Raw genomic sequence first — 26,195 nt, forward strand, 5'->3', positions numbered from 1 at the left:
AGACTAGGGGGAAAGAGGATTAAGCTGATCACTTGTATATGTTACAAGAAAGTTGTGTAACCAGTGATTTCATGAAATACCTAGGAAATTCATGAAATGAGTTTAAATTAGGATGAGTTAATTAAGGTTAGGTTAGTTTAGGCTGCAGTTAGGTTAGGCTAGGGTAATCTAGGTTAAGTTAAGGTTAGGTTAGGTTAATTTATATTAATGCTTAACATAACTTAATGATCATATAAAGTAACCTAACCTAGATTATCTCAGCCTAACCAAACCATAGCCCAAATTAACCCACCCTAATTTAAACTCATTTCACGAACTCTCTAGAGATTTCACTGGTTACACAAATTCCCTGTAACATATGTAATATTTGGGCCTCAGCTTGACTTTGACTTGGGGTACCTTTGACTGAGTACCCTGTGTAAAAATGAACCATCGACATGGCTAGATACCAGTCTTATAGCCTTCTGTCATTTAAATGGCAGTACCTCCCAGGTGCAATGGTTGCTAACCGCCTACAACCTATTGCCCCCAGATATTTAATTCAGTTCCACTACATTTTATTATCTGACCTTATTCCCCATCAACACCAAATACTTTTCCAACCCCTTCATCCTTCAGCTAAAGAAAAATTAATTTTTCCCTGTGTAAAATCTTGTTGCATGAGAAGCTCCTAGTGTTTAAAAAAAAAAAAAAAAAAAAAAAAAAAAAACATACATACATAATTAAAGGTATCAATCACCTGTGATTTTACGTTTATTGAAACTGTTACATTCACTGAAAGTTCTGGCATTAAACACTGGTAAGAAAAAGTAAGGATCATCAAGGGTGAAACTAGGCCTGATCTGGATGGATTAGGAAATTCAAGGATATGGCTTAGCTTGAAGTGTTCTGACTAGAATAATCACAGCAACTCAAGATTCTAATACTGTATTACAACCAATACAGTACACTGCAAAAGCAAATAGTAACATACAGTATACACATTCCTACAACCATACTAATTTGTCACCAAGACCCACACATTTTGTATAATAAAAAACAATAATTTCCTCTCTTATAAACTGACAGCCAATTGTTGTATCCTTAATTTTCAATACAGGTTCCTGTGTCACTAACAGTAAGATACCCTTGGTAATAGCTGACTTGTAAATAAAAATAAAAGACATGAAAACATTGGATAAGCATCATGAAATCTCAATAAATTACATGACAAAGAGATTATATTGTATGCTTATATGTGCTTATTTAGTTTTCAAGTGCAGGAGTATGGCCAAGACATATCTACAATATATTACTTTTTTTTTGCTTAAAAATCTGGCATATTTCCATGTACAGTACTAACTACTTAGGATCAGTGTACCTGAAACCTGTATACTGTGTAAATAACAGCAGATAAAGAGAAGGAACAATAATCTAGGCAATTCATTAATTAAAAATCTATCACTCCATCATCCAATTCTTCTTGTTCCATCAAGAGCACACAAACCCAGGGCTAGGCTACTCAGTCCCTGCAGGTAAGACAAGGTTGATCAGCCTCACTTGACCTAGAGTGGCAGTATATGAGACCACCCCTTGAATGTAGACCTAGGTTCAGGCTCAATCCAACTGGAGTGCCTTAACCCACTAAACCACCAGGCATTAGATTATATGGTTTCCACCCAATACAGTACTTATAAATGGTTTCCTGGTTTACAGGAAACCATTTGTGCTTGTAATTTTGGGTAGTCACTGAGGTGTAATGATGGAGGGTGGGTGCCCCACTTACCACGACATGTATTACATTATGAAATTTACCATTTGTACATAGCACCAAAATCTCATTTAAACATAGTGCACTATTATATAATGCTTGGGGAACTGTTCAAGAAATCTGCATCATCTTCACTCAGTTTCCTACTCTACCACTGGCTTGGGAGATTCAGAGTATCGCTATTTGCTTACTGTGGTTATGAATCAGAGAGGGAAGCAATGAAGCCTTAAGAACAATCTTGTTTCCTTCTCTACTGTATGGATAAAAAGCTTTTTGCAATACCTATACATCTTTCAATAATACAAAGAGTTGTACAGTTCCCCACTCTTGCTTTTCTCAGTAGCCTTTTACACCATTTGGGGACTGGACAAATATACTTGTAGATATGGAGACTGCATAACACAAGCTAAGGTCAAACCCTATATATAACAACTAAGTAAATAAATGGGCAATACTGTGTCCTTTGTTCTCAGGGATTGGAGAGAAAATTTTCACAAAGCATGTTAATCAACTAGAGGGTGAAACTATGAACATTCAGTAGAAATAGCAACTAAGAACACAATTCCTGCATCTATCACAGCACAGAAGTTGGATGAGAGAAGGAGAAACACTCAGATTATTTTGTTCACTATTCTACTAAATTTTATAAAGATCAACAAGCAGAACACTGTAAATTCAACAATAACAACATTATATTTGGGGGCTGGCTTATGCAATGTTGCTTGATATGCATAATAGCAATATTCATTTTCCATATATTTTTGATGTACCATATTTCTCAGCATATATGTGTATGATGTACCCTATTTTGGAACGGCAAGTATATGGGGAGGGGAGGGGTCTTTGGCTCCTAACCAACACCCACTAAAATGTTAGCTCATTATAGTCACATTCACACAAATGTACTCATCTTTCAAAACCTCCATTCAGTACCATTCATCAGTCAAGTTACATTATTACTAAATAAAAGAACTAAAATAGTGAAAATCTGCACTACAGTCATACATAAAAACACGGCATAATTACTTCTGTCCAAATATCTGCTTCTTTACTGAACTTGAAACAGGTGGGTTTGCATATGATTATTCACCTCTTAGTATCTCTCTTCAATATTTTTCATCTGTCCACAATATAAAAGTGAAAATCTGTAACAGCCAAACATATGTGCACCCCAGAAACTGCTTCTGTCCATCCTTCTCTGTTGAGCTTGACGTCTTCAAGTTATTTGACTGGATGTACAGTATCAGCATGATTCAAAGAGAATGTGAATAAACTCACAAAAAACAAAGGCAAATAAAAGTTACAAGCACTTGTTCATCCTAAAAAAACATGGATGCATGGCAGACTTTCATTTATATTCACCAGCAGACACCAGGTGGCAGCACCATCAGTAAGTAAATACAGTTGTGGCTGTGCTTGAAGTTTTTCCTGAATCTTCTGAGGAAACATTAATGTGCATCATGCTTTTCACAATTTATCAACAGTTTTAATTTCATTAAATATTTTTAAAATTGTATATTTTACCAATGATAGGTCGTTTAGAAGATCTGCCTGTATATGCTGCCACTTTGAATAAAGCCAGAGCTAATGCCAGTCTAACCTCATGACATTTGTCTCTGAAGATGTGTGAGAGCTTTTCAGTGTACTTTTTTTTAGAGAGAGAGAAAAAGAAGCGCCTTATATGCCGAAAAATATGGTATTTGTGAATATTTTCTCATATTTCAACATAAAAATATCATTCGGTCTCATTTCATTATTTTTATCATGAAACTTGGCATTGAATAAAAATTCACTAAACTCTGTCAGTATATGCAAAACAAGCATGCAAACATTTATGACTGAAGGCTATGTTAACAATATGCACTTCTGTACAGCCACAATAAAATAATCAGTTTATATAGCTGGGGGTTCCAAACGTATCCAACATCCCAATTTGCTTAAGTACAGTACAGTTTGAGCTCTTCATGTCCTGACAGTCTGAAACAGTGTTAAGGAACCCTAATTGTACAAGAATGCAGTTTATGAGACCTGACAGGTTTGTCCAAACTCAATATCACAGCGCATATCCCCAGTAAGCATGAAGTTGACAATTGCTCTGGCAAGGTAGCTGGTGACTGCAACTTCTGATGCATTGTAGAAGGGAGACATGTCCTCACTCCACTCTTTCCCTTGGTCCTAATGGGAGAGAGGATTAGAGCAGGTTCATGATAATTAAACAGGGAAAGAAGAGCAATTTCTTCATACAGCAACCCTACTGCCTAGACACTGCTGTGCTGCAAGGAGTCTTATACTTCTTAGAGCAAAGAAGAGAGATCTAAACTGGGGCTTCATTTTTTTTATGATTCTTGTCCCTTCCCTGCTACAATCCCAACATAAAGTACAGTTCACCAACAATCCACTTCACTCACACAGCAATACATCCCCACACACACAACAACAAGCATACTCACTTAATGCACCACATTATCACAATACAGATAACCCTTCAGCATAACATCATTACTGGATGAAATGGTTAGTTTCCTGTAGTTCACTGGATTCTCGTCCAGATGAGACTCAGGTTGCAACAATAACAACGATAGCATCATTCATAGCTCAAAATGATAAATGAGCCTTCCTTTAGATTTCCTTTGGTTAACACCAATAATGAGACTGATGATGGTGAAATATACTGAGGCAATGAAAATGCAACTGCTGTATATCATCAACACATACCTGTAATGATTTACCTTTTTACAGTTGGGTAAGCTCTGAGCGGTGTACTACAGGTTAAATGATTCACATATTTGGTAGATTTGAACCACTTCCAACCTGCTCGAGGATAATGAATCATTTAGTAGAAACATATCCATGAGTTTTTTTTTTTTTTTCTATATGCACAAGCGCTTGGACCAGAGCGTTGCTCGCATGGAAGGTGTGGGTGTAACCCCTACTGACACCACAATGGATTTGACGTCAACATGTATAATCATCATGCCATGTCTAATGGTAGCACAGAGGAATCAAGCCATAGGGATGCTGAACTTGCGAACATAACAGCATCAAGTCACATGCCAATATAATGTGCACCTTTCAACGATATCATGTCTGCAGACATGTTATCAACTCACTAAGAGGGTAGAAGATTGTTCACGTCCAAGTGAACAATGAGCAGTGACAGCAAGACGTGAACATGTTATTGTCAGGCACTATCTTCAGAATTATTTATTCACAGCTGCAGCAACTGCCAACAGTATTATCAAGACAAGAAAAAAGCCCATTAGGTCATAGACAGTTCACTGGCGTCTTGCTGATGCTGGCCTTCATGCACATCGATCTTATTGAGGTCAGATTTTGACTCACCAGCACTGGCTTGCAAGAAAAGACTGAGCTGCGGCAGGGGGTTATCTTGCCAACAAGAGATGGAAAGATGTAATTTTCTCAGAGGAGTTATGAGCTTACCTGATGGGTGAGTCAGAGTTTACCAGTGTCAAGGGGAACATTTTGCATGTCACTGTGTAACTGAGAGAGATCGCTTTGGTGGTGGCAGTGATATGGTATGAGGTGCCATCAGTGCTCACTTCCTTCTCAGCTTGTGTTTGTTCACGGAAATCTGACAATGCAACGATATGTCACCAATATTCTACTGCCAATTCTTCTTCCGTTGTTGGGCCAACATGGCAGCAACACCAAAAGGCTTGTTTTTCAACACGACAATGTAGGACCCCATACAGCCTGGGTAACACAAGATTTTCTTTGTCACCATGATGTGGAGATGTTGCACTGGCCTTCAGTGTCACCTGACATGAACCCAACTGACCATCTCTGGGTCAAACTTGGACGATGTGTGTGACAAAAGCAGATTCCACTACGCAACGTTGCTGACCTGACTCAAGCCTTGCAACATCACTGGGTTGCTATCCCACAGACTTTTAATTCGTCGTTTTTGTCTGTCAACACCTCGTCTCTTGGAGCACGATGTGGTCACACCAGATACTGACAGTTTTTCTTACTAGACGTGTAAATGTGATGGGGCAGTCTGGACTGATTTTTTTTGTGCCTCATCCAGTTATGCTGGAACCAAATATTACCTTTCCTATAACATAAAGGTGTTGCCCTCAGAAATTTTTTTTCAATATGCCTCTAAACCTAAGATTGCATTTTCACAGCCTCTCAGTATACAGTAGATATGTTATTGTACTCATGTATTTTCAAACGAGCCTGAAATCCCACCTCGGGGGGACCATCAGATATAACAGACTCAGGTTTATCAGATCAGTTTTTCCCTCATTACGTGTCTTCACAATATCCGCCTCAATGCAATAACGGGAGCTTTTTGCTCAGCTCTGTTAAAACAATATCTGGCAAAATTAGGTGATATCTGGCTCAGAAACGCGAAGCAATAGGAGCCCCCACAAACTCGTGAAAGTTGCAGTGTTCGCTGGATCACTAAATAATGTGTGGTCACTACCTGCTCAGTGCTGGTGTACCTTCCTTTACAAAAATTTCTATTGGGATTATTGCTTATGCATAAAGCATTATACCATTATTATATTCATCTTAGATATTTTACTGATGCTCTAAATGAGATTTACAATGAAAAGTTCTTCATGGAGATTACTAAAAGCCATGAAAGCTTTTTGTGTGTGTTTGCTTTCAGCACTTTTTTACCAAGTGTTATGAATCACAGTTGTTGGAAAAACTTATAATACAGGCTTCAAAGATTGTAATCTTTCATTTGGCAAATCCTGACATGATTCTATCCATCATTCATTCATTCATTCATTGCCAGACGCCATGTATCCCAAACGGGGTGGCCAACGGCTTAGAGTTAATTGTTTTACAGGGAGGGGCACTAATCCTCCACCAACCCCACTTGACACGTAGGGATGCCAACAGCATCTGGTGTTCCCAGGTGGTCACCCATCCAAGTACTAACCAGACCCAACGTTGCTTACACTTAATAATTTTAAGAATTGTACGGCAGAAATCGCACGGGTCCGAGGTCAGCAACCCAAATTTTTAAAGGCATGGTACTCCTCTTTGTTTGAGAAACATCTCAGTTCTGTTGCAGTCCATTTTTACACATCTGTTAAAGCACATTCATCTATGATTCACCAAAGTTACCTCGATGCGAGTCACTCTAGGTGTATAAACGTCATCAGCACCATCCTGGGCCCCTGGCAGCGGGCACACAAACTACACGGCGCTACCCATGAGACAGCCCCTCCATATGATAGACCTCAGTGGGTTGATACGATCTTTGATTGTTTAAGTACCAGATTTCCTTCATTTTTTATGTAAGATACAATTTCGTTATACCCATTTACCATTTTTCCTTACAGATGTGCATCCAACACGTAAAAACATGACAGTGATCAATTCTCAGGCAAAATGTTAATAATCACATGAAGACTGTCCCTAAACTAAGACAGATGCAAATGACAACCTTCCAATTCTATTTTATTTTGATAAATAAGCCATTTTTTCTGCAGCATTATATGTAGATAAATCAATAAATAATACTTTCAGTAAAGTGACACAAAAATTGTATAATAGAGGATAATTCAAGTTGACCACAGTTTTGCATTTTACAGTAAGTTATCTGGCAAGAGATGGCATCTTTTTCCGGTTTCTGGGGGCTCCTACTGGCGGTACTATGAATTTTTTGGTGGTGCTGCAGCCCTGCAACATGCCAGCCAATCACAGAGCACTGTGGGAGTGGCCCACTCGATGTGCCATGCCTACCGTCACTCTCTAATACCCTCCTGTGGACACCATACAGTAAGAACGTATCTGTGCACTGTGCAAATGTGACCCACGCAGTGGCTATCCTCCTGTGCTGTGACAGCCTGTGGTACCCCGTGCTTCGCTTGCCGCTATAGTGCTGTGACTTCTCTTGTAAGCCCTCAGTGCTCCATGCTCTAGTGCTCTGACTACTGTACAGTGAGGACATATCTGTGAAATATGAATTTGTGACCTACGCGGTGGCCATTTGCCACTACACCCATACCCCAATTTCCGATGCATTAAAAACCAAAGATTAGCTAGACCGAACAAAAGAAATAGGGGAACATTCCCACAATCCAAACAATCTGAACGACTGTCACCTCGCTGGTCTGACATCCTGCCGCTCCCTAGGTTTGAAACGTACATGTCCAAACCATCACCATGCCAACAGCTGGGCCAGACCAACACTCCCAGGCAACAGCCTAGTGGGAAAATGTTTTTTTTTTTCATACAATGACTTTTTGTTTGTAATTAATAAATTGCCATAATATGTGTAAGACAGTGAGTGAGAGTAAGTGGGTGACTGACGGAGAGTGAGTGAGTGAATGAGCAAGTAAGATTGGGTGGGGGTGGGGGGTAGTAGGGCAGTGGCTTTCTTATCTCTCTCCCTATCCCCCACCTCCTCCACTCCTGCTTGTTTCCCTCTCCATCCCCCTGCCCTTCCCTTTCCCCCCCTCCCTCCCTCACCCCCATATGTCTCCCTCCCATCCCTCTCCCATCCCTGTATGTCTCCCTTCCCGTCCCCTTCCCCTCCTCCACCTGTTTGTCTCCCTCCCCGTCCCCCTGCCCTCCCCTGTCCCTGCGTAGCTCGCTGCTTGTCAGTTGCCTTCCCACCTCCTCACCTTTCTGCATGTGATGTTTGTTGTCCAATGTTTTTGGCAATAGTATTGTTTATGATGATAATAACATTGCCTATAGTGCTTCTGTGTCAGTTTCTATTGACTGAGTAAAGTATATGAGAGTTTGAGTTTGGGCCTGGAATGCACCTCTGGCTTTTCTTCAGTATCTTATGGGGAAAATCGCTTCAATATCCGACATACTCACTGATTGAACATTCCCATTGGTACACAGCACTGCCGGAAATTGGGGTATGGGTGTAGAGCACATGGAATTAAGTGAACTGTACTGCATAATGTACTACTCTACCCTCTACTGATGCCAACACTATGTGTACAGTATGATTATGATTGTATTATGTAATGTATTACTGTACTATATGTACTGTATCAATACTGTACTGTATTTTGTGCTTGATTTTAATTTTCATGTATATTTTCACCCACCTGTCTGGTGTATAACTGCTATTTGGGGAGATTTAATGCAGTATGACACTTGTATTAAGCTATCTATCTCTGTCTAAAGCCAGATGGCTTAATCCTGTAAGAGGTGGCCACAAACAAATCATCTCCATGTCGCCATGTCCCCTGCCATCATGCAACTCCCCCCAACTCACACCCCCCCCTCTCTCATATACATCTCCATTCCATTCCTCGTTTCACCCTCAGTCTCCCCCTCCTTCTCCCTCCCTCCACCTCATTCACATACACTCTCCCCATTAGTTTCTCACTCTCCATCCTCTCCACATGGCCAAACCACCTCAATGTATTTTTCCTAATGCTTTCTATCACAACATCCACACCACAATGCTCCTTCACTTCCTGATTGGTCAGTCTGCCTCTCTCCATGTAATTCTACGTGCTTCTCACAAGTAACTCACTTTTACTGCTCTCACTCTTGACTTGCGTCCATCCAACATGGTCTAAGCTTCGCTTTCATACGATGAACTTGGTATCACAATACAGTAAACTTCCTATTACCTGGCATAATAGAGCCAAAGGCCTGACATCTAACTATCTATTGCCAGACACCATAATCCCATAAGGGGTGGCCATTTGACTGAGTTATTTTTTTACGGGGAGGGGCACTAACCCTCCACCAACCCATTTGCTGGCCTGACATATACTGTGAAAATGCCAGGTTATGCAAAAGTCCTCCTTAGGGGTCCCTACCCCCAAACCCTGTAACACTTATGCACTGTCTAACCCCTACAAAACACTTTAAAATGTCAAAAAGCAGCTAACAGATGTTCCTAAAAATAAAATACTGTAATGTACTGTTAAGTGCACTGTAAGTTTATGTACTGAAGAATTTTTCTGTTGACAATGGGGATGACATCAATGCCCCCCCAGACAGGAGACCCGTTTTTTTCACCCGGCAGTACATGTGCTGTTTAAAGCACATTGTAAACACTATATATTGTCGAAAATCAACTAAGAGACGTTTCTGATACTGAAATACTGTATGTACTGTTAAGTATACTGTAATCTTGTGTACAGTACAGAAACACATTTCACGTTGATGGCGGTGATGATGACGATGTAGTGGTGATGATGATGATGGTAGTGGTGGTAATATAGATATAACTGGAGAATACTGTACAAAAACACTCAAAATAAACAATGAAAACATCAGAAAACTGAAAAAAACATGCTTGAAATGAAGTATGCTTCACTACTGTTCTGTACTGTACTGTGTACACCATACTGTACTTCCTTCAATTGAAATTCTAGCACTTTGCCACACACAACACAACAAAACTTTCATCTCACAGTAGCAAGTACAAACTTCACTTTGGATGAAACTGTTGTCTAAATAATTTTCTATAATGTGTTAACAATTCCTCTGTAGCATGATTATTTTGCTTCGTAAAATAAACACATTTTTATCAACTCTTCTTGTTTAGTAACACAATCGACTTTTCTTTCCAATACGATTTCATCGGTGCCTCAGTAGAATTCAACAGTCACTTGTACAGTGCAGTACTGTACACTTCAGAACAGTAAGTTGTACTTAACAGAGAGGAGAGGAGGTGGGGGGACACAGTACAATGTGTCAGAAAGCCACAGGAGCACTAGAAAGCCTCCCAGATTTTGGAGGGAAACCCATTGCAACGTTGCCATTTAATAATAATAATGTTTTGGAAGAGACATAGAGTGCAGTGTAGGTTCGTTTGAATATCGGCACCAAAGCAGTGGAGGAATACAATGGAAAGTAAGTGAACATTTACCTTCCTGCTGCCAGCCAATGAAAACTCTGCATTAGAACTCTCCCTCCTCTGCCTTGGCCAATCAAAACTCTTCTCTTCCCAGCCACTGCATCTCCCCTCTCTACCCACCACCAAACACACCGTCAGCTGCTAGGTCCACCAACCGTCAATCCTCTCTCTCTCCCTCAGCACTCCGCCCCTTTCATATTACAGCACTTGTACAGTATAACCCCATTCTTTTTGTGTATTTTATTTCTTTTATTTTCTTTTTTTTTGTGACTGTGGTTGGATGTTTGATGACAGCAAATGTCTCGTGCATGATAATAATGTACTTTTAGCCAGAGGTAGTGTCAATGATTTTAAGCTTTCTGTTGGATATCATTTCAATTCAGCCATTAGCTACGCTGAATAATGTCGTATGCCAGGCAGTGCCAAGACGGATAATTGGGAGTTTACTGTACTATCATGCAGTAGCTTTTTTACTTCCATGCTCACTTGCTTATTTCTTATCACTACTTTCAATAAACCAGCAGCTTTTCTCCCCTGTTGTACTCTTTCAAGCACTGCATCCTCTAGGCTTTCATCCCCACTCACTACAACACCCAAGCACCCTTATGCACCCACATCCTCCACCTGCCCACCACCCAGCCCCACTGCGCACCCAGCAACCCCATCCCTCTCGAAGACCACAACCCTACCCCTCTCAAAGACCACAACCCCACTCCTCCTCACATCCACTCCCAGACCCTGTCCTCCCACACACCCTCCCAAACTCACCCACCAAGCCCTGCTGCTCCCCCCCACCCCCACCCAACAACACACAATCACCCACAAACAACAGAACAGGAAGCAATTTAGTTTTCTATTGTGGTGTTAAATGAACTGATAATTAATGAACATGCACTGGCTTCTGCCCTTTCTACTCATGTTACTTGTAAAGGTAGAGACAGGCCTCGGCAGGTTCTCATGTTGCTCTGTCCTCTGTCGTGGTAAGCAATTACCACTTATCAAATTGTGTATTTTTTTTTTTTTTTTAATGTCCAGTGAAGTTCCTTGAGGTTGAATGTTTACTACCATAAATGCTGTGTATGACTGGAGGGGATGGGGCAAAAATGTTCAAAGGGGCCAAAATGAAGACTTTGGAAAAATTTTTGGATTTCATCATACCAATTAGCCTTATAACATGGGTTTCAATAGTACCATATGTGTGGTTTAATTTGTAAATTGAAGTTCAATTATACATTATTTGCATAAATGGAGGGCCACTGTGTCCTTTTCACCATCATCACTCCCATGCTCTCCACATGTCCATACTACCTATGCACAATATTCAACTCTGGTGACCACAGACTTCCTTACTCTTCATCTTTTACAAACCACATCAATCTTTATCCTCAACACTATCTACACTCCACACATATTCCTCAAGAGTTTCATCTCCACTGCTCTTTCTCCTGACTATTCATTTTCCTGCCACACCATAGTCTTGCACCTATGTGTCAGAGTAGGCACTAAAACTCCTTCATGCAAACCTCTTGCAGCTGCCACACCCAAACCTCTCTTTCTTATCAAGACCTACACAGCACCAGCCACTCTCCTTCCGTGTGCCACACACTGCTTTTTACTTCTGCACATTTACCTCTTTTTTCTATCACTGCACACTGGTACTTAAACTGTCACCAGTTCCAGTCTCTCTCTATTCATAGCAACATCCCTCTGGGAGTCACCTTATACTGTATTTTAACAAGCATCACTTTACTCTTGTCTACATTTACCTTCAAGGCATGGTACTCACAGACATCTGCAAAACTCTGCACCAGTCTATCAAGCACTGCATCATCTACATACATGAGAACTCATATACTCCATCCTTCACTATTCATTACCGGCACCATCCCTCTTCGTTACTCGTGTTTTTACCTCTCTCATAACACCATCCATATATAAAGAACAACCATGGAGACATCACACAACCTTGTCTCATACCAACACAATCCTACCGTAGGGAAAAACAGTGCTGTACAGAACACTGCCTTACCTTTAGGAACATTTTGAAGGCATCCTGGATAATCTGATCGAGATCAAGCTGATGCTGGAATCTAAGCTCTGGATTCCTCTCCAAGATGGTTGCCACAACAGAAAACAGCTGTGGGAGTATACTGTATTAAGCCACAAAAAAGCTGAGTGCAATCAAAACAATCCGAACTAATTATTCAAAGGTCACATTTGGTGTAGAGGCGAGAAGATCCAGAGCATGCAGCTACGATGTTTTGGGGGAGATGAATCAAAGGAAATGGAAAGCCTTAGCTATAATATTCCCTCTTGTGCCACAGGATGCATAAGGCTGCTTGCAACACAAAGGCTGGGTGGTGGGGTTACCACATCCTTATACCAGCACAAAGATAAATGTCAGTAGACACCACTCCCACTCAGTCACATTGTAGGACATTTATGGAACAGGTGCACTGTACTCAGTCTCTACTGTATACAAAATAATAAAATACAAAATGATAATCAATTTGGTTCCTCTGTACTCTTTGACTTGAAAACTTTTTAAATCCAAAGAAAGTCACACCACAGAGGAGCAATTCTAATTCTGTAGACGAAAATTCTTCAACTCTGGGAACTTTCACATACACCTGTCTTTATCCATTCTACAATGTCACCTGTAAGGTCACTGGGTATATAGTTCTTGTGATCATCAAAGTTTGTACTACAGCCAAAAATGAAGATTTTCCAACCTAAATGGATCTAGGACCTGTGAAAGCCAATGCTTTTAATGGCTACTTGGTTATGTATATGGCTAAACAGAGTAGCTGCTTTTGAGTCCCTTCAGAGGCTAGTACATTGAGAAATACATATATCTCTAATTCTTTCTTGGAACAATACCTCTTCACTCATGTGCACTAATCACGATAAAGAAAATACAGTGCACTCGCATAACTCACGCAATACTAACTCATTTTGCCTTATGCTCTTCTACTACACTACTCACCTTCTCCGTTTTATTAGTACTCTCTTCTAGTTTCCTCCTCAATTCGACATTTTCACGCTTCAAATTTCTAATCTCCTCATTTGCTGTCTCATTGGACTGGATCAGACTCTGTATAGTAGTCTCCGTATTTTCAGACAAGTCCTTTTTCACTAGATTCTCTACTTTCTTTTCGAGTTCACTAATCCTCATAATCAATGTTTTAATCAGATCCATGACATTGGTATTTCTATCAAATCCTGGAAATTCGAGTCCCTCAATGTTTACATTTTCGGCCATGTTTGATGTTGGTTAAAGTACCAAAACAGCTGTTACCGAAAAATACAAACATTCATGTATACTCTAGCCAATAAATCTTTACATTTTTGGTAGTCTATTAACTTTCATTATTTTAAATTTAAAACAAGACCTTAGGAGACAGGACAGACAAAATTCCTGAACACTACTTAAGGTTCGCAGCGATGGCTGGGATGTCTGCTCGCTCTGTGTGTGTGTGTGTGTGTGTGTGTGTGTGTGTGTGTGTGTGTGTGTGTGTGTGTGTGTGTGTGTGTGTGTGTGTGTGTGTGTGTGTGTGTGTGTGTGTGTGTGTGTGTGTGTGTGTGTGTGTGTGTGTGTGTGTGTGTGTGTGTGTGTGTGTGTGTGTGTGTGTGTGTGTGTGTGTGTGTGTGTGTGTGTGTGTGTGTGTGTGTGTGTGTGTGTGTGTGTGTGTGTGTGTGTGTGTGTGTGTGTGTGTGTGTGTGTGTGTGTGTGTGTGTGTGTGTGTGTGTGTGTGTGTGTGTGTGTGTGTGTGTGTGTGTGTGTGTGTGTGTGTGTGTGTGTGTGTGTGTGTGTGTGTGTGTGTGTGTGTGTGTGTGTGTGTGTGTGTGTGTGTGTGTGTGTGTGTGTGTGTGTGTGTGTGTGTGTGTGTGTGTGTGTGTGTGTGTGTGTGTGTGTGTGTGTGTGTGTGTGTGTGTGTGTGTGTGTGTGTGTGTGTGTGTGTGTGTGTGTGTGTGTGTGTGTGTGTGTGTGTGTGTGTGTGTGTGTGTGTGTGTGTGTGTGTGTGTGTGTGTGTGTGTGTGTCCAACTCTGGGCATAGGCTTCACAGCCTGCTCCCAAGGCCCAGTAGTCCTCCTACATACCATACACCTCTACATGTCACAACGTTGGCACTAACACACACTGTCCACATTGAATACATGCTAGGGCTGTCTCATACAGAACTGGAGTATTGGTATTAGTGAGGGTATTTTTATGACACGGCGGGTCTTCTGGTAGATCAGTAAAGTCTGATTTTATGAAATTCAAATCCTTAAACTGTTCCCTGCCCCAGTGGGGATTTGAACCTGGGTCCAGTAGGACTGCAGGCCACCTCTCTACTGCAAATTTCTATTTTCCCTAACACCTTCCAGAAACTGCTGGGATGTAATTGGCTGGTTTCAGCACTTGGTTTAGCTTCCAGTCCACAGAAAACATCAGGCGTACCATGTCCAACCCTAGTACAAGGATTCCTTGAGAGGAAACAAGGTATCATTTCAATGTTATGTTCTGTGCACTGAACTAATGTTACAGTTTATGGGTTAATGCATATCAAATTATGTAATTATAATTAATTCAGTTTACAAAATCAACACTAGTTACACTCCCACATAAGTACCGATGCAACTTCTCAAATTAATCTGTATGTTATTATTCCATAATATCTAAGAAAGTGTAACTGTTTTAACGCACCTCTACCACAATCTGACGGTATTCTGGATGCTGAATATGGTTGAGAAGGGACTGGACAGTGAGTGCAAAATTCAGTTCTCCTGAGGACATCTCTGCTATGGTTGGCTGCTGAGGCAAGACCTGGTCACACAGACGTACACCTTCTGGTGTCTTTCGCAAAATGTTGAACACCTGTAGAAATTTAGATGTCTGGTATAGTATCCCTGTCAGCTAATGAAAATAAGAGAGCACAAAATGAGCATTAAGAGATGACTGCATATATAAATTCCTTTTGACTTGTGCAGGATACTGAATAGTTTATCAGGCTGGAAATAGATCAGTAAATTGGATCAGTGTGTACTTGAACAATACAGTAATGTGTAAGTGCAGCAAATGATAGTGGAACTGAAGGCTGATTTTAAAAAATTTTGTAAGTTTTTGCTGACAGTGATGGGATTAATTAAGTCTGAGAAAAGTTGAACAGCTGGAATAAAAGAAATACTTTTGTAGGCTAGAGCAAAATATGCATACCTTAAGGTCTGATGGAACTGAAATTGTCAAATTAATAAATGCAAAGGAAACCAGACTGACATATCCTAAATACAGACAAACCTCCTTGTTCAGTGGGCTTTCAAGGCTGTTTCACATTCATCCTTAGCCTTCTGGGCCTGAACCAGAAGCACTTTCCAGTTTCACAGATGCTCCAAATAGCTTGTAGGAGCTTACTAACATCACGACATTTGTCTGTATTGATACAGTAGAGTTGGTAATTCTAGGATGCCAAACATGGATGCGGTAAAGTGTTGGTCAGAAGGGACACTTCACCCAGTTGAAAACTTCAGTGTTTTCATTTTCCTGTTTGTAGAAACTACCCACCAAACTAACATGGGGAAACTTGGGTTAGTATGAGATCGTGAGTACTAGATGGTACCGTAACTGTAATTAAAAACACAATACAGTCACTGTTCACATAATGCACTAATATTGTTCCTGGCAGGTCCCGCTTCATGAAAATTTCGCATTATACTGCCATATGTTTACATGTCAAAGGGTTTCATGGTACCCAAGCCAGCCCCAACTTCACCTTTTGGGGCAATTTTCTGGGATTTTTCCCAGGACATTTACCTACCTAAAAATGACTTCAGTACAGTATATACAAACACTGGAGGATTCCTCAGCTTGCACTGAAGAGTTTGTGGGCTTCCTGGAGGGAGGGGGAGTGGGGCTCCAAGGATGGGCAGGACTCCTACTGGTCCCCAGCACAATCCTTTGGCCGTGCCGGCTCCACAGGGTCCTTCGTACATTTATAGAGTCGATCGGAACTCCTTCCCTCTCCTGTCGGTTGCAGTACATGACAAGGTACCTTTCCATCATAACAAGCGCTGGGTCAGACACTCGAAATCTCTTGTCCAGGGCAGATCCCCCGTAGACCCACAGTCTTCAATATGGTGTCCTTCTTGCCCAGGATCAAAACAGTTGACTCGCTGACCTGGTACACTTTGGCGATGGCGCAATTTCGTTCTCCTCTCTCCTTCTGCTTGATCACGTCAAGCTTCTGATCCTGGGTCAAACCTACTTCCGCCTTCTTGCTAAGTCACAGTGGGGTGGAATGGTCAAGCTGGGTCAGGTGGCCAAAAAAAGGGCAAAGTTAACACACAGCACGTGTGGAGGCACAGAATAGGGAGAGAGTTGAGTGGAGTGGACAGGGAATGTTCAGTAGACCATTACGACACCCCGCGCAGACATGCGACATGCATACATCACAAGCAGATGCAATGCGCGCTATGATTAAATCTGCCCTTGTTTTGTCTGTTTTTTACCATGTTTTGAACAGTTTTCTCGTGTAATGACTAAATATTCCATAATTTTTGGCCTCAGGCCGTGTTTTCACTATCGTAGCAGAATAGTACGTTTTTTTAAGAAATGGGCAATTTCATCACCTGCATAATGTCAAAATTGCGTTTTGACCATTTCTTGGTCTTTAAAAAAAAAAAAAAAAGGCCATGTTATGACTAGTTTTGCGCTCTTTGATTGCATGTTATGCGAGCAGTGGCTGTACTTTAAACATTACACACTGGTTAGATAAAACACAGAAAAACCAACCTTCTCATAAAATCTCTTAGGGGTCCGTCCTAGGCAACCATCAATCATTCGAATTTGCTGGGGTGTCAACCTGAGGCAGAGAATACTATATGAACTGTGTGGCCATGGTAGGAAAGAGGTGTATGAAAACAGGAACTATTAAATGGTAGAATACAACATATATAATATGGGGCTTTGGAATAAAACCCTCCATTTATCCTATAAGCTCAAGGAATTTAGTGCTTGTAAAGCTCTATATCCATACTGTTCCTAGATTAAATTCCCTTACATCCTAATCAATCTGGTAGAACAGAAAATGCATTGCAGCAGGCAGGCTTTTAAAATACCCTTTGAGTTAAGCTCCGTACTCATCCTAGCCTCCTCGTAAATGAGACTCCCACATAGAACTCTCAAGCCAGCTGTCTCTTTTCCATTCCTTTACTGCTAATTTTCTTAGGAAAAAGTGAGAATATGTGGGAGGGAGGGTAGCCTGACCAGTAGGAGAGCTTTAAATGGGCACTAGATATTTCAGGCTAATAAATGGAGGGCTTGTTCTAGTCTCCACCAATTGAATAGCCTCAAGGCTTAGGATTTAGTGCCAGTAGATCACTGAGGGCGGTGATGGGAAGCGGGGAGGTGAGCATGGAAGTGAGGGAGTTGCTGCATGACAGTGTTGTGGTGCCGGCTCTGGCGTGTGGGGGTGGGGCTTGGACGTTGTTGGGGGGACACGGGTTGAGGGTGGGTGCGGTGGAGGTGGGTTGTCTGGGGGGAGCCTGTAGAGTCACATGGGGAGACGGTCTGACAGGTGTGGGTGTGGGGGAGCGTTGTGGTGTGGATGTGGTGGGGGGCGTTGGGGGAAGCACACTGGGGTGGTTTGGCCATGTGGAGGGAGTGGAGGTGGGAGACTGGGGAGGAGAGTGTGTGTGTGTGGGTGAGGTGGGGAGGGGGAGGGGGAGGGGGGGCCGATGGAGGGATGGAGTGGAGAGGTGTGTGAAGAGGGGGGTATGAGTTGGGAGCGGGGCAGTGAAGTGGCGGGGGACAAGGCGACGTGGAGGCGATTTGTTTATGGCCACCCCTTACGGGATTAAGGCATCTGGCAATAGATAGATAGATGGAGATCACTGAATCCTAACTGATGGTGGAGGTTCATAGCCAAATGATCATGAGTTCTCCCAAACCAATAAGATAGAGCAATAAGTCGGTATGCAAAATAGTTGTTGTTGTTGTTGATGTTTTTCCTCAAGTTTGGTCTGTCTGATCGAGCAGACCTATCGACAGTATGTAAGCAGCCACCCCTATGGATTGTCCCATAGGTTCCCTACACACCACTGATGCATCTACATCTTAGTGTGGCATGTGCTACACAGTGCTCCATTATGTGTGTATACTGTGCAAGTCTATTCAACAAGCTGAGCACATGTCATCTGTGATTCCACCCAACCCAAACCTATGCTGGCAGCTGAGAAGGGCTGGGTGATGTCCTACTCTAAGCCTAGCTAGGTAAACTCGATCATCTCTATTTAAGGACACCTCTGATGGGGGGTAGTCAGAAGAAGGGGGCTTGTAGTATGTTGTGATAGAGGTGTTGAACTCTCCTGCATGCACACGTGTTTCTTCAATGCTAGTGTTGGAATGTCTGGAGGTGGCACTGTTGCAGAGAGTTTGATAATGTTTGTGTGGTGATTATGCACCTAGGTGTGCATGTGTGAATCCGTCATGTAATGAGAGGGGTGTTGTATAATGGCACAGGCTGCTGCATGGAATTGTGTGCCCCTAATATCTACATAGTCTCTGACAGGTGAAACTTTTGTCTCAGAGCGTAAATGAACTGTCGGAGTGGTTTTGATGCTGCCAGTGGTGACGCATAGGGTGCTGTTCTGTATTATTTACAAGTTGTAATGGGTATTGGATAGGATGGAAGTACATGTCAAGGAGGCATAGGACATCACTCATCTAATGCACTGCTTCTTAAGCGGGGAGATTCCCTCCCCTCCCCCACCACCACCACCAAAAAATAAATAAATAAATAAATAATAAAAAATAAATAAATAAATCTGTCCCTGTAGTTGCCCTGAGTACACTGAGTCTGGAGGTGCAACACCTCTTGAAATTTTGCCCTCGGTCTTTGAAGGTGAGTCCAGTGTCATGTGTCACTCCAAGGATCTTAGCAGAGGGTAAGTGTGACTGACATATATACATAAAGTGTGATGAGAAGAGAGGGAGTACCTGTGTCCATGTTTACTGATTGTGATAAGTGTGATGGTGGATTTGGCTGGGGAGATTGTCAATCTGTTGTCCTTGAACCCAAGTCTCCAATATGGTTAGTCAGTCCTGTTGCAGTATGCTGGCTGTGTTTGCAATGTGATGTGAACTTGTTATGGTAATGTCATGTGCATATGAAACAATGTTTGTGGGTGGTTGGGGTGTGGTATATCATGCATATATCGGTTGAAGAGTGTGTGAGAGAACAAAGCCCTACAGAACTCTGTTGGGGAATTTTGATGTTTGTGATGACTTGCCTTGGCATGTAACATGTGCTTGTCTGTCAGAAATAGTTGGCAAGCCAGCATTTGATGCTGTTCTCTATGTTCGTATTGTAAATCATGGTCATTTGTTTGTGTTGGGGGACAGCATCAAAGGCTACACTGATATCTAATGTGAGAAGTGCGTGTTGTGTGGGTGTTGCAGTTGATTACATCTGATGCTCATTGTGTGAGATTAGTCAGGAAGCTGTTTGTAGAGTGCAGTGCTTTGAATCCATGTTGTGAAGGAAAAAGGGGGACTTGGGGAGTGACTTTACTGAGAATGAGGCATTGTTATACCGTAAGGAATGCTAAGTAGTGTTACGGGTCTGTACAAAGAAGGGAATGTTGGGTCTTTGATTTAAATATAATGATGATAGTTCCATGCTTCCAAATATCGCCTCAAAGAAACTCGGATTATTGTACAAAGTCCGTAACTTCTTCGCCGACGAGCAGTTAGCAATAATTCATAAGAGTCATGTGCGCTCTCAGCTTGAATATTGCTCACCCTTGTGGAATGGTTGTGGAGAGGTCGCATTAAGACAACTAGACAAAATTCAGAACAAAGCTGTTAGAATCATTAACAACCCTGCCAGTACATATAAACTACCTCCCCTGCAAGTAAGAAGGAATGTTGCCTCCCTTGCATTATTTTACAGATATTTTTTTGGCAAATGGTCAGACGAAGTTGCGTCCATGTTGCCACCTCTCCATGCCTTCCTTCGTGCTACACGGGCATCTGGTAGCGCTCATGACTGGAATGTCACTCAGCCATATTGCAGAACTTCTGCCTATCAGAATTCTTTCATTCCCTGAACTGCATCTCTCAGGAACTCGTTTCCCCAGAGTTGTTTCCCTCCAAATTTAAACCCACAACTGTTCAAGTCTGTTACAGATATTTTATGAACAGAGGACACCAGTAATCTGGTGTATGGATTATTTTTTTTTTTGCTCATTTGTTTTTCCTTCCTCCGTTCTGTTATTTATATTATAAAAAAAAAAAAAAAAAAAAAAAAAAAAAAAAAAAAATCAGGGATGCTATAGTGTGCATATGAGCAGTTTGTGAGGGCCTGGATGCCTTGCAGTCCTAAAGGCATGGTCACATGGGCATTTATCACAGTTGAAAACTGTCAACCTTGGAGGGCAACACCACCTTCGGGCAACTTAGTGAAAACTTGGTCAGAGTTGTTGAGATTTTGGGGGCTCAGTCCTGCTTGTCTCATGCTGCCAATTCTTGTCATCATCGGCTTTCAGCGTGTCCACTGGTGCTTCACTTTGTTTGTGTGTGTGTGTGTGTGTGTGTATTTACCTATTTGTAGTATACGGGAACTGAGCAATGCTCGTGTTGTCCTGTCTCCATTTCCACATTTATCTTATCTACCTTTACACACATGAATGTTTTTCTCCTGCACAGCCTTTTCGTCTAAGTCGTTCCAAATACTTATGTATTTACCTAATATACCTAATTGTGATGCACACGAAATATGCTATGCTCATGGGTTCCCGTCGCTGTTTCTTTGTAAGTCAAATTTAGCTTTAAACTCGTTTAAGTTTTTAGACTGGACGATCTCTTTGTCCAGGCTATTCCATAAGTCTATACTTCTGTAAGGAAAGCTATATTTCTTGATATCCTTCAAGCAACTTGACTTTTTCAATTTCATTCCGTGTCCTCTTGTTGCTCTCTTATCTCATAAAAACAGATCTTCTTTGTCAATTTCATCTACTCCCACCATGGTCCTGAATACTGCAATCATGTCTCCCCTCTTTCTCCTTTCCTCTAAGGAAGGCAAATCCAGCTTTTCCAGCCTCACTCTGTATGACAGATCTGCAAGACTGGGGACTATCTTGGTTGCTGTTCTTTGTATTCTCTCAATCTTGTTTATATCTTTCTTTTTGTGTGGGCACCACACTACCGCTGCATATTCTAACCTGGGGTGGATCATGGCCCCTATCAATTTTTTCGTCATCTCCTCATCCATATAATGAAATGCTACTCTTATGTTAGTCAAGAGTTTATAAGTCTCTCCAACTATCTTGTTAATATGCTTTTCTGGTGACAAACTATCTTGGACCAGCACTCCCAAATCTTTCTCTTCTCTCATTTTTTGTGACTAATTCATTACCCAACGAATAATTCTGTGATGGCCTCCTGGTACTTTTACCCATTTCCAATATTTTACCTTTCTTTACATTAAATTTCATTTAACACGTCCGGCTCCAATCATGTATCCTATCCAGATCCTCCTGCAGCATTTTACAATCCTCCTCAACCTCTACCTTTCTCAAGATCTTTACATCATCAGCAAACAGACTTGCATAACTGTTCACTCCATCTACCATATCATTTACGTAAATCAGGAACATTACTGGCGCCAACACCAAGCCTTGAGGGACTCCACTTGTTACTTCCCTCCATCCAGACATCCTATCCTTTATTACTGTCCTCATTTGTCTGTCTCTCAAAAAGTCTCTCATCCATTCCAGGAGTTTCCCTTTCAGTTCTTCTATATATTCTAGTTTCCACATTAGTCTCTTATGAGGTACCTTGTCAAAGGCCTTCTCTAAGTCTAAGTACACACAATCCACCCAACCATCAATCTCCTGTACCACGTCAATCGCTCTTGAGTAAAAGCTCAACAAGTTGGAAACACATGACCTTCCACTTCTGAATCCAAACTGACATTCAGCCAAAATATTCATCACTTCTAGATATTTTATCCAACTGTCTTTCAGGATTGTCTCACACAATTTTGCGACCATGCTGGTTAGAGACAATGGTCTATAATTCAGGGGTTCTTCCCTGTTTCCTCCCTTATAAATTGGTACCACATTTGCCCTTTTCCATTCTTGTGGCACTTTCCCCTCTTCCAAAGAACATACGATTAAACTGTGAATTTTATCTGCCAGTTGTTCTCTGCATTCCTTCAGTACCCAATCAGAAATTCCATCAGGTCCTAGGGCTTTCCTTACATCTTGAGTTTCCAGTAATTTATACACTTCCTGTACCTCCACTTTTATATCTTTTATCACCAGTACATTTCTAATCACTCTCTCCCTTTCCAAAAACTCTTTTTCATTAGTGAAAACGGACTGGAAACATTTGTTCATTATTTCTTCTTGTACTGCTGCATCTGTATAGACCTCTCCTCTACTTTCAGTTTGGTGATTCCTTCCTTTTGTTTCAGTTTGCCATTAACAAATCTATAAAACAGTTTGGGTTCATCCTTGCATTTGTCTATCATACCTTTTTCAAAATTCCTTTCTTCTTCTCTATGTATTCTTGTGTATTCATTTCTAATTCTTTTATATTCTTCCTTTGTTCTGTTGTTACCTCTCTTTCTCCAGTTGTTCCACGCCTTATCTCTCTCTTTTTTTGCTACCATACACCTTCTATTAAACCACTCCTTTTTCCTGTTTTCTTTCCCTATTACTCTTGGTAAAAATTCTTCCACTCCCAAATTATAGAGATCTAGAAAGATATCCCACTTCCTCTGTATCTCTCTTGTTTCTCGGAATTTTCTCCAATCCGCATCTTCAAAAAATTTTCTCAATCCTGTAAAATTTGCTTTCCCAAAGTTGTATCTTTCCTGTCTATGAAGCTCGTCTCTTGGCTCGACGTTCCCTATTATCATCTGGAACTCAATGACCACATGATCACTTTTTCTTATAGGACTGAAATATTTCAATGATTCTATTACATCGGGTTCTTTGGTTAACAGTAAATCTAACCTTGCTGGTGTGTCCTCACCTCAGAACCGTGTCTCTTCTTTGACCCATTGCGTCATCACATTATTCATTATTATATTTAATAACATAGTGTGTGTGTGTGTGTGTGTGTTTAGGCTATAGAAAAGTAGTTCATGTTCTGTATACAAATAAATTCATCATATTCAAGTGTGTCGAGTGGCAGGGGTAACAAAGGCCAGATTAAAAAAGGCAGCATACATTTTCTTTTCTTTCTCTAAATGTTTTTCTACTAAACACCTTGCAATGAACACCTGGTCTACATGCTCCCTCCCCCTCCAGAAAACCTCCCATGTTCCTCTCCAACTCACATAATTCTTCAGTTTTCCCTCTGTCAACAACTATCCTATCATACAGCTATCTACAATAGATCCTCACTGTAATAAAGCCTGATATAATGGATTTTGGATTTAACAAACGCCTCAGAGCTTACCGAACTTTCATCAACAACGAGGACAATCACGTGGCCCTTCTGAATGTCTCTGATTCCAATGAACTCTTTTTTTTTTGGCTATATTGAACAATGGTCATTAAATAGGGGTGCATTATGCAGCCCTTCTGAACGAAAATAAGCTGAAAGAGGGCAAAATAAAGAGAAAATTAGTGTAAAATGGGTACAGCTTTCATTTCTATCTGTCTATCCATCTATCTCTTTTCATTTTTGGTACTGTACTAGAATACCGTATTACATTACACTCATTTGCTTTCAAACATGTGCTTGACAAGAGGGTGGGGGAACCTTGGATTTCATGAATGTTCGGCTGTAACAAACCTGGTTTCCCTCCAATTACCGTATACTGAGAGGACATATACCCCAATGACTGCCACACACTTCCCTTTACTGTTTCTCTAGTGCAAGGGAAGTTTTGTACCTGACTTCCAGTCAGGCCAATCTGCACATCAATGTCCATTGAATTACATTACTACCTCTCTTCTGCATTTTGGTTCCTGGGGATTTCCCCATTTTGCCCTTTTCACTGCTTATCCTACTGATCCCTTCCTTCCTTCTTGGAGGAGGAGGAGGAGGAGGAGGAGGGACTATAACTGGGCAACTCCATTGCCATGTCATATGGAGCCACCATGTAAATGGGTCCCTCTTCAGCAACACTCAACTGAAGTGATTAGGAGATAATTAGGCATACTATGGATAGACTATACTGTATAGCTTTATAATACACTAAATCCTAGGAGGCTATTAATCTGATATAAAATACAGGAGGAGGAGGGGGTTTGTATAATCACACAACTCCACTGCCAGGTCATACGGTGCCATCATGTAAACAGGTCCCTCTCAAGCAACACTCGATTGAAGTGATTAGGAGATACCAAGGCATTGTAGGGGTAGACTGTATAGCTTTACAAGACACTAAATTCTAGGCTATTAATCTGATACAAAATACAGGAAGAGGAGAATGAGGTTTGTAGAACAGGGCAACTCTACTGCCAGGTCATATGGTGCCACCATGTAAACAGGTACATCTCCAGCAATGCTCAACTGAAATGATTAGGAGATAACTAGGCATAGTATGAATTGACTGTACTGTATAGCTTTATAAGGTACTAAATCTTGGGAGGCTACTAATCTGATACAAAATACGGGTATACTGTGCTAAGCAGTTTGTGGTTAGCTGTTGAATAACATAATAAATGATTAATAACAGCCTGGCCAGTCTTTAAAATCTAAAATTAGCAAGGAGGTATTAAGTTAAAGGCTAAGAAATTACTATCTTTCCACAAAAACATCTGTTTTAAGGAAGCACAAAACATTCAACTATATGCAGAATTTCACATTTAATAACACAGAAAGCATAAAAAACAAGGATATGGACCTCTGCATAACTCATAGTACCTATGGCATTTACTTACCATTTCTGTTGGGGGAGAGTGCGCATTGTACATCGTCTTCCTCTGAGCTCTCGCTCAACACTGAAGAGAAATGCCAAAACTACCGTTATCCCAGTAAGTCATAAAACTAAAAGATGTTAAAAATCTGATGTAAATATAAGAAGCAGCATGCTTGTGTGCTAATAATTTATTTATGTGAGATGCAAGTGGTCTTTATCAAAAGTCTGAAACAATATGCATTTGGAGGTAAAGGGCATATAACGGCCAGAAATAATTAAAGCCACGGTACGAAGAAATGCAGTGCAGCTAATATCAGGTTAAGAAAAGATCAAGCAGTCTCGTATAAACATTAAAAACAATCAGAGCTGAAGGGTAGTGTGCAGCTGTTGGTAAGAGAGGGAGTAAAGGGATATGAACGGCCAAAATGCAGGTATCTGGGAATAATAACTGACTGAGTTGTAACAGATTCATTTGTTACTAAACACCCTCCAAGCCAGACTCTGTAGTTGGACCCCTTCCCAACCTGGACAGGCCAAAATTACCTGGGTTGTAAATCAAAACACTGTATCTAGCCATATAACCATGTAACAATTATATGCAATCAAACAAAGCACTGTATCTAGTTGCACCCATGCCAATATATGGTGGAATATTTTTGACTATGCTAATGACATTTGTCAATATTTACTTTACTTCCATCATGAGTGTAAGAGCAAGTCTCCCTCTGCTCCTAAGTGTAAAATGGCCTCTGTGATCTTA

The 26,195-nt window shown here is 41.1% G+C and overlaps 1 protein-coding gene across 1 annotated transcript in view; it reads right to left on the reverse strand.

The window, feature by feature from the left end:
- Positions 1 to 742: 742 nt before the first annotated feature.
- LOC145414237 (putative phosphorylase b kinase regulatory subunit beta) overlaps positions 743 to 26,195 on the reverse strand; it is a 286,779-nt gene continuing 261,326 nt past the window's right edge. The window contains exons 22-26 of the mRNA XM_080283817.1: positions 25,458 to 25,517; positions 17,347 to 17,416; positions 15,265 to 15,435; positions 12,604 to 12,711; positions 743 to 3,925 (exon numbers count right to left, since the gene is read on the reverse strand). Of these exons, the coding sequence (XP_080139943.1) occupies positions 3,770 to 3,925; positions 12,604 to 12,711; positions 15,265 to 15,435; positions 17,347 to 17,416; positions 25,458 to 25,517 (565 nt within the window). The 3' untranslated portion in view covers positions 743 to 3,769. The remainder of the gene's footprint in view (positions 3,926 to 12,603; positions 12,712 to 15,264; positions 15,436 to 17,346; positions 17,417 to 25,457; positions 25,518 to 26,195) is intronic.

Source organism: Coenobita brevimanus, chromosome 98 (assembly GCF_032717465.1).
Source record: "Coenobita brevimanus isolate Jiangsu-jjx chromosome 98, ASM3271746v2, whole genome shotgun sequence".
NCBI classification, from domain to species: Eukaryota; Metazoa; Arthropoda; class Malacostraca; order Decapoda; family Coenobitidae; genus Coenobita; species Coenobita brevimanus.